General features: G+C 43.4%; 1 protein-coding gene across 4 annotated transcripts in view; it reads left to right on the forward strand.

The window, feature by feature from the left end:
- Myo5c (myosin VC) overlaps positions 1-16,102 on the forward strand; it is a 92,149-nt gene that overhangs the window by 50,802 nt on the left and 25,245 nt on the right. For all 4 annotated transcript variants that reach the window (XR_007343972.1, XM_015480646.2, XM_048793763.1 and 1 more), the window contains 10 exons: positions 3,051-3,216; positions 3,529-3,675; positions 4,997-5,161; positions 6,310-6,403; positions 8,312-8,375; positions 10,974-11,154; positions 13,523-13,616; positions 13,879-13,942; positions 14,029-14,109; positions 15,710-15,890. Coding sequence is in view for 3 of the 4 variants with exons in the window: in XM_015480646.2 (XP_015336132.1) it covers positions 3,051-3,216; positions 3,529-3,675; positions 4,997-5,161; positions 6,310-6,403; positions 8,312-8,375; positions 10,974-11,154; positions 13,523-13,616; positions 13,879-13,942; positions 14,029-14,109; positions 15,710-15,890 (1,237 nt within the window). In the remaining variant the exon portion in view is untranslated. The remainder of the gene's footprint in view (positions 1-3,050; positions 3,217-3,528; positions 3,676-4,996; positions 5,162-6,309; positions 6,404-8,311; positions 8,376-10,973; positions 11,155-13,522; positions 13,617-13,878; positions 13,943-14,028; positions 14,110-15,709; positions 15,891-16,102) is intronic.

Here is a 16,102-nt window from a genome sequence, read left to right on the forward strand (position 1 = left end):
CCTCCTTCAGGGGCCCAAGAGCCCAGAAGAACTGTGACCCACTGTAGGATCATCCTGTGACATTCCCTGGCTCTGTTGTACCTGTTGGAGAGCGTGGGGCCAGGCAGCCTTCCCTGATGATTGTGTGTTTCTGAATGACTGTCTTGCCTCCCTCCTTGAGGAGCCCGGAGCTGAGAAGGTGGGGTTTACGGGTCAAGCTACATCTTTGAGTCTGACTTCTTCCTGAGCTTGAGGCCTATGGTAGTCAGTTTCCATAACTATAACAAACACCTGAAGTAGTCAACTTATAAAGATAAAAGGTTTATTTTGGCTCACACCTTTAGAGGTTGCAGTCCATGGTCAGTTGGCTCTGTTGTTTTAGGTCTGTGGTAAGGCAGCATATTATGGCAGAAGCAGGTGTCAGAGCAAAACCTCTTACCTCATGGCCAGAAAGCAAAAGAGAGGAAGTGACCAGAGTTCCACAATTCCCTTTGAGGTGACCTAAAGACCTCCCACCCCTCCCAATAGCACCAAGCCAGGGACCAAGCCTCTAATACCTGGGCCTTTGGAGGACATTCCAGATGCAAACTAAGGCAAGGCCCAACCTCCAGCAGTATTTGGGCTTCTCTACAGGTGGGGACACCATACACAACCAGGCTTTCCTGCCCTCTTATGCTTCTGGGTCCAGTTAATAACAATAGTCTCCAGGGCAAGAAACCATAGAGTTATCTTCTACCCAAAACCCATACTCCCTTTCCATTCAGGAGTCACCCAGACCTGATAATTCTGTCCATTTGCCTTTGGGGCCTGCCCTAATTCATCTCTCCAGCTCCTCCCCTGGATTAGGCCTTCATGGTTGCTTACTTTACACTTATCAGCTCAGCCCTCTACCTACCACATTTCCCTCATCTTCCTTAAGTAGGGCCTGTCTGGACTGCTGTTCTACTGTGTCTTTAGTGCCTCCAGTGGTTCCCCATTTCCTGCGGAACACATTCCATCTTTTACATGGTGTTTGAAACCCTCTGTGCATTTACTCTTATGTTAGTCAGCTTTCTGTCAGTGTGACAAAATACCTGAGAAAATCAACTCAGTAATGAAAAAGGTCACTTTGGCTCATGCTTTCACGAGTTTCAATCTATGGTCACTAGGCCTTGTTGCTTTGGGTCTATGGCAGCAAAGTACATCATGGCTAGAGCTCATGGCAGCCAAAAACTGAAGAGACCGGAAGGGGTAAGTGACCCAATATCCCCTTCAAGGGCACACATTCAACAACCTCACTCCTTTCCATTAGGCCTCATCTCCTGGAGGGTCCACTACCTCCCAACTGTGACACAGGCTAAGAATGAAATCTTCAACACATGGGCCTTTGGGGACTATTCCAGATCCAAACTATAGCAACCTCCATGTAGAGACCTTAGTTGTGCATTCATAAGAACAAAAGCTCCATGAGAACAGGAGCCACATTTATCCATCCCTCTTGTGTCCAGGACCTAGCACAATGGCTGTCACACAGAAGTCACAGCTTAATGAATATATTTTTTAAATAACAAATGGTCCCATCTACTTTTCTAATCGCATTGAGTACTGATTAATTTTTTCTATGTATCCTATACTCTAGCAAGTCCAGCAAATTCCTTTTTCCTGAATGTTTTAGATACTGCAGGGCCTCTGTGCCCTTACTTATGCTAATGCCTTAGCCTGAAACGCCTTCCCCAACCGTCACTGTCGACAGAAATCCTGCTTTCCTTCAATAGCAGCTCATCTGCCATCTCTCCCCAAATAGAATTAGTCTTTTTCCCCCGTTCTCTCACTTATAGATCTGTGTAGAAGTTATTTTATTTTCCCTCTTTCCTAGCCATTTATAAGTCTGTCAGCTCCATGAGACTGTAAGTTTTGAAGGAAAGATTTTTTTGTTACCTACAGTCCTTTACTCGGGACTTGACAAAATTTTTCTGTAAAGTGTCAGATAGTGACCATTTGACTCCTTAGAGGTTTATAGCCTCTGTTGCAGCTATTGAGCTCTGCCATCATAGCAAGAATGCAGCTGTATTAGTTCATTTTCTGTTGCAATAACAAAAAGTCTGAGTCTGAGTACTTTATAAAGGAAATAAGTTAATTTAGCTCACAGTTTTAGAGGATGGGGCAGCCCTACTGGTTTGGCCTCTGAGAAGGGCCACCTTGTATCACAACATGGAAGAGAAACAGGAAAGCACAGAGGTCACTGCATTAGGTGGCTGTTCTTTATAAAAACCTGTTCTCATGACAGCTGACTTACTCCGTCAGACCAGCATGGCTCCCTTCTAAGGACAGCATCCCCAATAACTCAATTCCTTCCAGCAGGGTCTACTTCTTGAAATATACACCACCTTTCACATCACACTGAGAACCAAGCTTCTAGAATGTGAACTCTCACCCACATCTAAACCATAGTAGCTGCCATAGGCAATATTTAAACAATAGGCATGGCTATGTTCCCGTAAGGCTGGACAGTAACGGATGGCTGCAGATTTGGACCATTGCTTGCTAGCTAACTCCTAATCTACACAGCCTCCAGCCTGATCTCTCTGATGAATCCATGCATAAGCAAGTGAAATGCTGGCGCACCATCTCAGTGTCACTGTCTCTGTGGGGACATGCATGGAGGTGGATCAGCTGGCTTGAATAATCAGCACATGAAAGTCCTCCTGTAGTCCCTCAGTGCCTGAAATGACCCATAGCCAGATCAGGGTGGAAAGGAAAGGTAACCAGGACAGGCCTCAAGTTCATATTATGATAAACCACTTAAAGCCTTCAGCTGTAGAGATGAGAGACATTGGGCTGGGGATGTGGCTCAAGCGGTAGCGCGCTCGCCTGCCATGCGTGCGGCCCGGGTTCGATCCTCAGCACCACGTACAAACAAAGATGTTGTATCTGCCGAGAACTGAAAAATAAATATTAAAAAATAAAAAAAAAAAAAAAAAGAGATGAGAGACATTTGGACACTCCCTACTGAAAACTGCTCAAGCTTGCAGTTGGGTAGCGAGAGCTGGGCACTGTGGACAACAGAATGACCCCACATTCTTTCAACTAAGGAAAGCTATCACCGCCTTGGCCTTGAAAGAAGCCTGGGCGGCCATCATCATTCAGAAGCACTGCCGTGGGTACCTGGTCCGCAATCTATACCAGCTGATCCGCGTGGCCACCATCACCATCCAGGCCTACTCCCGAGGATTCCTGGCCAGGAGGAGGTATCGAAAGGTACAGTGCTTCCTGGGAGGTGGGTTTTCCAGGACTCATGCTGGTTTTTACCACCAGTGGTGAGGGGGTTTTTCTGCATGAAGACCTTCCTGGGTGTGAGAGCGTCTATTCACACCCATCTGCCACAACTGGGATTTGCTGGTTGTTTGAGAAGTCCAGGTAGATGGGCTCTGTGGGTTGATGGCAAGAAACTCATATTTTGCACGGTAGGAATGTGGGAATGCCTTGGTAGTTTCATCTTCCAGCATGGGAAGAGTCAGCAAGAGAAGCAGTGGAGATCCAGCTTACATTTTACAAAATCTTGCTTTAAAGATGCTGGAGGAACACAAGGCCGTGATCCTTCAGAAATATGCCCGGGCATGGCTGGCCAGGCGCAGATTCCAGAATATCCGACGATTTGTGCTCAACATTCAGCTGACTTACAGGGTCCAGCGTTTGCAGAAAAAGCTAGAGGATCAGGTAGGTGTTCATAATATATAGTTCCATATATACTTCTCACATAGATTTATTTTGTTCTGGATCAGATCCTTATCTTTGTTATTAAGGTGTGTGCCCATATTAGGAGGTTCAAACAGGTTCCAAGGACTTCCTGGGCTAGGTTGCAGGATTACACTCTAAAGGTTGCTTCACATGGTTGTGTAGGTTGCTCACTGCAGAAGGGCGAGTGCCCAAGAGGGCAAGTGGGCCTAAATCCAGTATGGCTAGAAATTTGTATCTATCTGAAGCTGTGCTGCTTGAGGCAAGGGTGCCTTTTTCTAACATGCACAAAGACGGAGCCGGCATCCCTCAAGACTGTCAGCTCAGAGGACTTGCTGTTTTCTAACTTGCCCACAGGTACCTTAGGGCCTTGCTGCAGCCCCATCTGATTCTCCACTGGTAGGGGAAAAAAAATCCATATGTTCTCAGCCAGTGGAGAGCTGTGAATTATAATATATAAAACTTACTCCTGGATCTGTTTCTAATAATACAGAGATTCTTCTACAGTGAACTTTAAACTTAATCCTAAACAACATCATGGGGGTCCTTAATGAGTCAATGAATAAACCTGAGGTTTTATTGCAGTTTCTCTTTATCACACTCTTGTGCAGCAGGTCTGTATGTTATCAGATGCACAGGATGTGCTTAGACACAGCCATGGCCTAACAGGAGCTGTGCCTGGTGGGGTCCCCACACTGCCTGAGCTCCCTTCTAAGTGCATGGGTTTGCCATCAGAAAGCACTCCAGAGAGAGTGGCCTCAAAACCAGAGATGCATTCTTCCACAGTTCTGCAAGCCAGATATCCCAGATCAAGAAGTTGGTGGGCTTGGTTCCTTCTGAGGCCTCCCTCCTGGCCTGGTAGCCACTGCCTTCTCCCTCTGTCCTTATATGCCCTTCCATCTGTGTGTCTGTGTCCTAACCTCTTCTTATAAGAAAACAATTATATTGCATTAGAGCCCACCCTAATGGTCTCATGTTGCCTTAATTATTTCTTTAAGGGACATATCTTCAAATACAGTCATATCCAAGGTTTAGTGATTAGGATTTTTGAGGGGACACAGTTTAGCCCACAACACTGAAGCTGTCTTGGAGCTCCAGGATCAGATGGGCCCTACATCAAAAGAGCCACCAACTCAGGCAGATAGTCCCCTGACAAGATCTGCCTCACTCGTTTCACTGTGGTGAAGATGCTAATAAACATGGACATAATGACAAATGTGACCAGTAAGGCCACGTTACAGGTTATAAGAAAGCTTCTTTATTTCCAATAAACCTCTGACCCGCTGAGCTTTCTTTTCTCTAGAACAAAGAGAACCACGGGCTGGTGGAGAAGCTGACCAGCCTGGCTGCTCTCCGGGCCGGTGACATAGAGAAGATTCAGAAGCTGGAAACGGAGCTGGAAAGAGCGGCCACCCACAGGCAGAATTACGAGGAGAAGGGCAAGAGATACAAGGATACAGTGGAAGAGGTCAGGGCCAGGGTGGCTGTGGGGTTCCACGTGCATTTTCCATGGGGGACATGAGACTGTAAAGCACTGTAAACCACAGGGCGGAGCAGACTTAGTGGTGGGACCACAGGGAAGAGAGGCCAGAGGACTGGAGTCTACACAGGGAGGAGGCTAAGGCTTCAGGAAGCACAGATTTTCTCTCCTCCCAATGTTTACAAAGTGATGAGAAGACTGAGAAGGAGCCCTGGATGGATGCTTCTCTCTCTTCTAGGATAACCTTGATCCTCCGTCACTCATCCATCAGGCCTGCCCTGAAGGTATCTTTCCTTGAACCTCATTGCAAAGCTTGGAGAAGATTTTCATCTTTGTGGTGTAGTGAAAAGAGCAATAGACCCCAAACCCTGATGTCCTAGATTCAAATCTTGACTTTGCTCCCATCTGGCTGGGCAGCCTTAGCCAAGTCACTTATCCTCTCTGAACTTTAGTTTCCTTGAATGTAAAACAGGAATAACAATTAGGGACTGAGTTGTTGTGAGGATAAAATTGTCAAGTGAAGTAACTTAGCCAAACACCCATCATAGGCCCTGCCTTTGCTTGAGCTAACATATTCTAAAGGAGGAGATCTTTATTATTACCATCTATTATCCTGCACTTTCCAAAGTCCTTCGCACCCATAGCAGGTAACAAGGAGCCCCTCTGCCCTCCCTGTGACTTTGTGCCCAGGTGCACCCACACGGCTGCCACTGGCATTACCAGAACTGCTAGTCACCTGCCATCAGCACTAAGGGGTCCCGCTGCCAGCCTAGCAGGTACTTCACCAGGAGAAGCTGAAAGATAGAGATTCTGCCATGCTCACGTGCTTCCTGAGTCATAAATTAAGTAATTATATTATATTAAATGTATAAGCTCCCGGGCTGTCAAGAAGCTCTGGAGGAGGACATTGTCATTTCCTTGACATTGGATTTGGCTTTGTCCTAGGTGTCAGCCTTACTGGGCTAGGAGCACTTGCATATGGGCTGGTGCTGGCTGTTACTGGTGGGCGGGGGCCATGGGGAGAAGCCAGCCTGAGAGCCTGGAGCTTTTCATGGAGGAAGGCAGCAGTGACAAACTTGGAGTGAGATTTTGAAAAAAGATTTTTCTTTTTTTTTTTTCTCCTTTCTCTCCAATAGAAATTGGCAAAGCTTCAGAAGCATAATTCAGAACTGGAAATACAGAAACAGCAAATACAGTTGAAGCTTCAAGAGAAGACTGAAGAGTTGAAAGGTAAAACTCAAGATGGCTGATAAATCCATACACTCACTAAACCAGTCATTTTAGAATCAGGGGTCTCTGGGTGTACTTAGTATCGAGAGCATTTTTTAACCTCACAGGAAATAACTATATTATAACTATATTATATTTAACTGTGGCGGCTTCCCCTGTATATCTGTTCCATCTCTTATCAGACAGCAAAGCAATCCCTTCCTATGCCTCAGAGCCCCCAGACCCTCTGCAAAGCACAGATGGTTGGACTGTCAGCCTGGAGCATTTGCATCAGGAAACGTGTGCGTGCACGCGTGTGCATGGGTGTCTGGGTGGTGGTGGTTGCTGGGATGGCTCAGACATGTATTTTTAAAACACCATGGCAATCGTGACGCACAGTCAGGGTAATGCTGCAGTGACATTTGTTGCTCATCAAAGATGCACAGAAAGTTTCCGATAATCAGGGTTACTTAGTCTAAGTGGTACCCATGTTATCTGCCACTGTCCTGACTCTGAAGGGATGGCAGACCTTGGATTAGTGGGTAACACTTTCCTTTGAGGATATGGAACAGCTACCTTTAGCCTAACTCTCTCCACCTGAATCTTTCCAGCTCAAATTTGAATAGAGAGTACTTGCTAAATCCCAGAAAAGGCAACAGGAATGTGAGCCTGGTGGTTCCTGATCTGGCAGTTGAAGTCCCCATACTTAATTATCTTAGCCAAGGGTCTTTTCCTTGAGTTCCACCATGAGGCCACAAAGACATGAGGGTTCAGGTTGGAGGACTTGCATAAACCCCAGCCAGCAGGTGGTGGATCTGGAGGAACTCAGGGCAGAGCATGGGAGAAGCCCATGTCAGTGAGGAGGAGGTAAGCATCCTGGGTCCAGATGGACAAGCAGGAAAGGAACTGGGGTGCTGATAAGGAGGCATGCACCCCACCCTGTCTCATAGGGCTGACATCATGGTCCTCGGAGTCCATGGAAATGTTGGTGGTGAACAGAAAGGGATCATGGGTCTGGGATAAACTTGAACCTGAGTCAAGTTAAGCTTGCCTACCTCTACCCTTTTTATTACAGATGATGGAATGTTAGCTGAGTGCAAAGATGGATGCCACCTTGACAGGCTGCATCTGCAAGCCCCCATCTTGATGGCCCCTGCTGTGTAGAGGGATATTGGGGATGTGGGGTTGTCATAACCATGGAAAATCCTGAGCCCTACCAGTGGTTTCCTACTTGTCAAGTTCCCCCTTAACCTACAGACTTTGTGTTTGAGATTCTGCCATTTTGGGGTTCTTCTGCTGCCCAAATGAAATAGACACTCGTGTTTTCTTGGTTAACACTGATGGTAGTGCTCAACTGGGGCACTTTTTCTCTCTCCACGCTCCTTGGGACCTTTGACTAGGTCTGGAGACATTTTTGGTTGTCGCAACTGGAGCAGAGGTACTACTGGCTTCCAGAGGGTAGAAACCGGAGATGCTGCTCAAAACCCTACAAAACACAAGACAGCCCCTCTCCATAATAAAGGATCATCCACTCCAAGTGCCAATAGTGCTGAGACTGAGAAACCCTATGATAAATTTGTGATTTTTTCTTCCCGAAAGGTTTCTGTTTATTTCTAAGAATATTTATTGTCCTAACGCCAGTATGTCTATTTTTAAAAAGCATTTAACATTCAGGCCAATAAAAGTACTAGAAATGAAACTATTTATTCATAAATTCCAACATGACAGATTGGTGAGAATTATTATTTTGAAACCCTCTCATCTACATTTCTAATTTATAAAAAAAAAAATTGGCATGCACTCCATCTCAAGCACTGTTAGAAATAAATGCCACATGGTTGTTCTTACATCCTCAGTTTCTTGAATGTGATATGAGACAATCATCATTGGTCTGGCAGTCATATTTCAAAGAACATTTTCTTTTCACAGAAAAAATGGACAACCTCACCAAGCAGCTCTTTGATGATGTACAAAAAGAAGAACGACAAAGAATGTATGAAATCTAGTTTGACTTAAAGCCACCTCTTCCTCCTCTCTGGTATTTTCTGCTTTGCTTCTCAGCTTGCAGATAGTGCATCACAGATACAGGAGGGTGGGTGGGAATATTTTTAGGAAGTAAAAGATGTTGAGATCCGTGAGAGCTCAGCATACGCCTTCAGACACCACAGGTTCTGAAGTTGTTCTTACAGCTTCTGCCAGATGGGCACAGTAGATGGCTAGGAATTTCTTGCTTTTTATTGTTAAGACAGTGAGAAATTCAAAGACAACCACCTGCTCCAACTTCCATGAAATCAAAGAATTAAAATTATGGCCAAAGAAATATACTTCCCTCTCTTCCCCTCACCTGCTGTACCTGTTAACTTGATTTCTGTCCCAGAAAATAAGTTATGTAACCCACCTACAAATACTAAGGTAGGCGGGGGATACAGCGGCACATGCCTGTAATCCCAGCAGCCCTGGAGGCTGAGGCTGGAGGATCATGAATTCAAAGCAAGCCTAAGCAATTTAGTGAAGCCCTAAGTAACTTAACAAGTCCCTATCTCTAAATAAAATATTTAAAAAGGGCTGGGGATGTGGCTCAATGGTTAAGTGCCCCTGGTTTCAATCCTCAGTACAAAAATAAATAAATAAATAATGTAGGTCCCCATAACCTTGGACTATACCAGTCAGTCCCCTTTCTTATGTCAATATCAAACCCCTTGCTAATTTCCAAGGATGTCATTTTGGGTTCCCATCTCTCAAGGAAATCAACTCAAAGTGTTTTTGTTTGTTTCTGGTTTAGATTCTTTTTTATTACACAAAATTAGTTACTTTCCTTCTAGGTTTATGTTCGCAAGAGCACATATAACCATTAATGACTATAGTTTTACTATAGAAAAACCTCAATTTTACCTCAGTTTCTATTTTAAATTGTGCATGCATGCAATTTATGCACATACAAGAAATACACAATATACACAGTACACACAGGGCCAGAAATATCAATTCAGTGTAGAAATAGTAGATTTCAAGAAATACATTTCAAGTGGATTCTTTCAAAACAGGAGAGTTTTATAATAGTTTTTTAAAGATCTTATTTATAGATAAGTAAGTCAAAGTAAAAGCTTCAGCTTTCATGTACATTGAGGGTAAAAACACTGATAAGTCAGGTCAAGAAGACAGAGCAATTTCTTGACTCTGAAAATTTCTGCCTCTAGTTACCAATCACATGACAAGGCAGTCATCACCAAAGAAATTCTTACCTGGATTATACATTTTTGAAGGCTGAGATCATGTGTAATTCTTTGAGTCATAGGGCCTAGTATTCCACTTTTCTACCCATTTTTTTAAATTTATTTATTCTAATTAGGTCTCTATGATATCAGAATGCATTTTGATTCATTGTACACAATTGCAGCACAACTTTTCATTTCTCTGGTTGTACACAATATAGCATCATACCATATGTGTAGTCATACCTGTACCTAGGGTAATGATGTCCATCTCATTCCACCATCTTTCCTGCCCCCATGCCCCCTTCCCTCCACTCCCTTCCCCAATCAAATTTGCTCCATTAACTCAAAGGTTTTTAGATCTCTCTCTCTCCCCCTCTCAATCTTTCTGTGTGTGTGTGTGTGTGTGTGTGTGTGTGTTTAGACCTCAAAGTAGTGGTGCATGGCAGGGTTTGGGAAGAGATGGGACATTCTTGTCATGTTTCTTACGGACCAGAGGTTGAGACAGTGGGACAATAAAATACACAACTTCCCCATGCAGTTAGCAGGAGATCAGGGAACCTGCATTTGTTGCAATGTGTTCTAAAAATTTTGAAGAGCTAAATCCTTGGACTTATCAGATTGCTCTACAGGTTGAGTATCCCTTATCTCAAATGCTTGGAGTCAGAGTGCTTCAAATTTCAGTTTTTTATGTTTTGGAGTCTTTGCTTTGACTTTCCTAACTTAAAAATCTAAAGTGCTCAAAAACCTGAAATCTTTGAGCATCATGTTGTGATCAAATAATATTAGATTTCAGAGATTTCAGATTGTGGATTTTCAGATTATTGGGGTGCTCAATTTGTATTAATTTCTTTAGGACCAAACCAAGCCCCTACAGGGTCCTTGAAACTGGCAAGGAGCTGACTTGACAGAGCGTGCCAAGATCTTTGCTGAGGGAAGGGGCCCCTCAGGAGGACTGCATGGAACCCAGGGATGGCTTAGGAATGCAGAGCCCCAGCAACCACTGTGTCTTTTTTTTTTTTTTTTTTTGCTGGAGATTGAACGCAGGGCTTTGTGCATTCGATACAAGCATTCCTCCAACTGAGCTGTATTCCAGCCCCCCACTATGTCTTAAGTTCAGCCCCTGGTCCTGTGTTCCCTGTGCATGATCATCTCAAAGCTGTACTTCTCAGATCAGAAGGTATAAGAAGTTTCTTTTAACTAGGGGAACAGGAAACAGTCTGCTCAAATAAACCCACTGGCTAGTAGAAATATCACAATAGGTCCCAATTCGTTTTCTCCTCTTCTGTGGGGGGGGTCTCTTCATTATTTCCAAAATGATATTTTGTTCTAATTAAAGACTGGAGAGTTCTAAGTTGTTTTCTTCATTTTCTTTCTAGACTTCTTGAAAAAAGTTTTGAGTTGAAAACACAAGACTATGAGAAGCAGATTCAATCTCTGAAAGAAGAAATTAAAGCTCTCAAGGATGAGAAAACACAACTCCACCATCGGCTGGAGGAGGAGCGCGTCACCTCAGATGGCCTCAAGGGGGAAGTGGCTCGGCTGAGCAAGCAGGCTAAGGTGGGACACTCTGGCTTTCAGACTCCCCTGGGAAGCCATCTGGAAACCATCCGACCTGTAGAAGCTGTTCCATGTTCCCTCCTGAACAACTGAGAGCCTGGGCATCAGGGCCAAAGGCCAGAGGAGCCTGAGTCCACCAGGTTCTGAGCAGGAGCCCCTTATGAAACTGGATTTCATAGTTTAAAAGTCAGCTTTCTAACTGACTTTTTGTGTGTGTGTGTGGTGCTGGGGAAACACCAACACATATTTAGATAACTATGTAAATGTAATTTACATAGTTATCTAAATATGTTGATTTAAAGAATACTTCCAAATCAAGTTATAAATTGAAGTGAGCCCTTATTATATAACCCATCATGTTATACATCTATAAATATCTATATCAAAATTAACTTACTTTATATCAGAATATTTCATCTAAACTCTCATCAGAAGTCCCCCAAAGCAATGATCCATTACACAGTATGGTGAGTATAGTTAACAACAGAGTATTGCACATTTCACAATTGTTAAGAGGGTACATTTCAAATGTTCTCCCCACAAAAAAATGACCAGTATTTGAGGGGATGGATATGTTATTAGCTTGATTTAAAATCTTAACTTTAGTTTGTACCCCATAAATATACACAACGATACTATGTCAATTTACATTAAAAATAAAAAAGTGGAGAGGGAAAATCCACATAGAAAGACATTTTAAACTGCTAAATCATATACAAAAATACTAGCTGTTGTCTAATATTTTATTTATCATAAAAACATATAAATGTTCCTGGGAAACAATAAAAAGCTCTTAGAAAGAATAAAATTTTTTAAACAAACAAAGCAATGACACATGCTTGGATAATTAAGGCTTACCTTAATTGTTTCCCTACCAGAAAATGTAACCCTATGTGTACCTATGTTCATAAATACAAGACATTTCATTGTAAAGTTGGAGAGCTTTTAAGCTTCTAGTAAATATGTGAACACATTAGTTATAAAATTATGCAAATATTCTACATAAATGTCCTGGAATAGTCATGCATAGTTTTTATATAAGAACTTCTGGAATTACATCTGGGTAGCCTCTGAACTCTATTAGCAGGGCTGACCATTTTTTCTGAATCCTGGTCTCCAGTTGTTTGAAAGTAGGATACAGGACACATGATCAGAAAGCATCACCTTCAGCCACATAATCCTATGCCTTCTTTATTCTGAGCAATCACATTAGACTGACATCAATCTGCAAGAGTCATACCATCTGGCTACAGCCTTTCTTACATTTGGGAAATCAGGAGGCTGCACTTGGAGTGAGGCTCCAGTAGATGTCACTCACTTCCTCCTTGGTAGCTAAAACTCTAGATCAAGCTCCCCAATGTAATAACATTAAGATGTCTGATTTTCCAAGAAAATAACCCATTGTTATCAAGTTAGTTGTGTTATAGTCAGTCTAAAATGCATAAGTAAATACAAGTGTGACCTATAACATTCACCGAAATATTACAAGGAAGAGCAGGGCTTTAGGCCTGGATAGTCCTGAGTTTGCCCATATACCTGGCATGTGATCTGAACATGCCATTTAACCTTTACATCAGTGTCCCTTTGTTTTTTAATCTATAAAAGATCTCTCTACTCACCTTATAGGTCTGTTAGGAGAACTAGGTCATCTAGGTCAAGCGTTCAGTAAATGTCACTTTGATCCCCCTCCCTGCCCCTTCTGGATTCAGGAGCTGGAGACCTTGACTAGTCAGAATTCTAACTCAGAAAATACCAAGGAGAGGGGATTCACCTCTGCTGCCCCAAGAATCTTTATGTCTTTCTTAGCTACAAAAGCACAAACCCATGATCCTTCCTCGAGCTGAGCTCACAGGCTAAGGGAGGATACAGCCTCTCCACCACCAGAGCTGCCCCTCAGGGACCCCAGTGCCCAGGCCGCCCTCCTGACTACCTGAAATCACCCTACCTGGGCCGCTGTCCCACGTTTAAGCCTGGCTGTAGCCCAAACCCACAGTCAGGAAGATGGCAGCTCTGCCCACCGCCCCTCCCAGACGTTATCCCCTGAAAGAGAGCTTTCGTCCCTGTGATTTACTTTTCCAGCTGGCCCCTACCCACTCCTCTGCGAGCTCTAGTAGTTATCTCTTCCTTTCTGTAATACAGAAGCTAATTCTACTGATATAATCAAGCAGATCTGAGAATAAACAACTGCATTTTGAGCTGTGAAGCGTGCTCAAGGGCAGTTGTTACAAGCATTGATGGCTTTCTGAGATTTTAGGAAGGCACTCCAGGAGGGTACCTGCCCCCACCCACTCCTGTAAGATCTCCTTTGTCCCAGGCAAAGCATAACCAATATTTTTTTCTCCACCTGTTTGTCATCACTATGATTCAGACCATCTCTGAGTTTGAGAAGGAGATCGAGCTGCTTCAGACCCAGAAGATAGACGTGGAAAAACACGTGCAGTCACAGAAACGAGAAATGAGAGGTAACAAAGATATAAGTCACTGTCCGTGGGATTCAGGCTGAGTTATCATAGGTGTGTCCCTGCAGAAGTGATGTTGCCCGTGACTGGTGTGCGTTCAGTTGGTCGGTTGGTGGCTTGGATAGCTAGTTGGTTGAATACCTGGGAGGTTGGTTGGTCACTTGGGCAAACAGTTGGTAAGTTCTTTAGCTGGTCCCTAGCAATGTCATGGAGAAGAGAAATCATGTACAAATGTGATTTATACTGCGCTACCTTTTCCTTTTAGAAAAGATGTCAGAGATCACCAAACAACTTCTCGAGAGCTATGACGTTGAAGACGTAAGAAGCAGGTAATCATTTCTGCATCATCAAACATTTGAAAACATGTAAAACATGAGAGAGATGATAGAGTTTTCCTACCCTCCTTATTTTCCAGGCTTTCTGTGGAAGATTTGGAGCATTTAAATGAGGATGGAGAACTTTGGTTTGCTTATGAAGGACTAAAGAAAGCAACACGGTAAGAAATTTCCCTCAGGGTTCTGTTTTATTTTTCAGAGGTAATAGACTATTGAAAAGCCAAAAGCTTATCTTTTTTGTAGATTTGACACATAAAGTATGTTCTTACAGGAGAATAATCTAATAGTTACTTGAAATATCTCTGAGAATTGGGTAATTATTTTAGTAATGAGAAATAATCTCTTCATTGGATAAACTGCCTAGTAATAAAATCTATAGCCTATATAGTAAAAGCTAATTATAGCAAATAAGTCAGTCACTGTTGCTTGTGGATATGTGGGCATATTTAAGGAGTTTTTTTTGTCTTCTTTAAATTAATACACTTTGTTTTTTGTAGCAATTTTAGATTCAGAGCAAAGTTGAGCAGAGGATACAGAGTTCCCACATATCCCTGTGACTACACGCAGCCTTCCCACCACCAACATCCCACCACCCCAACACACTGCCACCACCCAAAGCCCATAATGCATAATTGCTGGGTTTCTGTTCACGACTAAAAGGCTCAGGGGTCACTCCAGCTGAACTGGGCTAAATGGGCTGCGCAAAATAACCACACAAGAGATATAAATACCTTTTTCTTTGGGGTTGCTGTGACGGCTCCTCTGACCTTAAGGGTCCGGGGAGAGAGAGAGAGAGAGAGAGAGAGAGCGAGGGAGCGAGCGCACACACTGACCCCTTTTATTGAGGAGAAGCCATTCAAATGAGGCAAGGGGTCAGGTTTCAGGGGGCTGAGTCTATCTTCATGATGTCCACTGTCAGCAGGTTGACTGACACCTGGATAGGCCACACCCAAGGGCACAGTAAGAGAAGGGGACACACACAAGGCACTTCCATGGAAGATTCTATCCTAAACAGGGCAAGGGGTTATATTACAAAGGAACAGGTGAGCATAGCTTCACCCATGGGGCTGTAGCAAGATACACCCATGCACGAGACACCGACCCTTGAACCCAAGAAGGGTGGGGAAAGCTCTGCCACATTTCTGCAACTAAGCGCCTCAGCACCCAGCCGGGGAGTGTAACCCAGTCACGTGTAAGGTTGGTCTCCCACACATAATGAAATGTTTTCACAATTGTAGCACCATACATAGCGCATATATATATATATATAATTTTGGGGGGGGGGTACTAGGGATTAAACTCTGGGGCACTAGACCACTGAGCCACATCCCCAGCTCTATTTTGTATTTTATTTAGAGACAGGATCTCACTGAGTTGCTTAGGGCCTCACTTTTGCTGAAACTGGCTTTGAACTTGTGATTCTCCTGCCTCAGCCTCCCAGGCCGCTGGGATTACAGGCGTGCACCACTGAGCCTGGCCACGGCATATATTTTTAACTATTAAGAAAGTAAAAAATGTAATTTAATAACTTCTAAAATGAAATTTCTTTATCATTAACTGCATGCTAACCCCACACAATGCTTCATAACTACCCAGATGGACCCCATAATGACAATCTCTAACACCATAGCCTGTAACCATGCATATTCATAAGTCAACTGCAATCATGACCCTCATAACTGCTGCATATATACACCCTCACGGTAGTCAGCATAACAGAACAGAGGCCCTGTGGTTTATTTCTTGATCCTCCTTTAACAGTGTTTTGGAGAACCATTTCCAGTCTCAGAAAGATTGCTATGAAAAGGAAATTGAAGCTCTGAACTTCAAAGTGGTGCATCTAAGTCAAGAAATCAACCACCTGCAGAAATTGTTTAGAGAAGAGAATGATATCAATGAAAGTATCCGTCATGAAGTTGCCAGGCTGACATCAGAAAACATGGTATCATCTCAGCCATGGTCCCTGGCCGTGGCCATTATCCTGGAGACATTATTCCTCAGTAGAGTAAAATTCAGTTTTTTGGCAGTTGAACAAGGGATTTACACTATTTTTTTTTCCAGAAATAATACTTTTATCAGAAGATAAAACTGTAAAATGATCCCAGGTTAGAGACCAGTTTGATTTCAGAGTAGGTTTGATTACCATATGCTGGA

This window comes from Marmota marmota, unplaced genomic scaffold (genome assembly GCF_001458135.2).
Source record: "Marmota marmota marmota unplaced genomic scaffold, marMar, whole genome shotgun sequence".
Taxonomy (NCBI): Eukaryota; Metazoa; Chordata; class Mammalia; order Rodentia; family Sciuridae; genus Marmota; species Marmota marmota.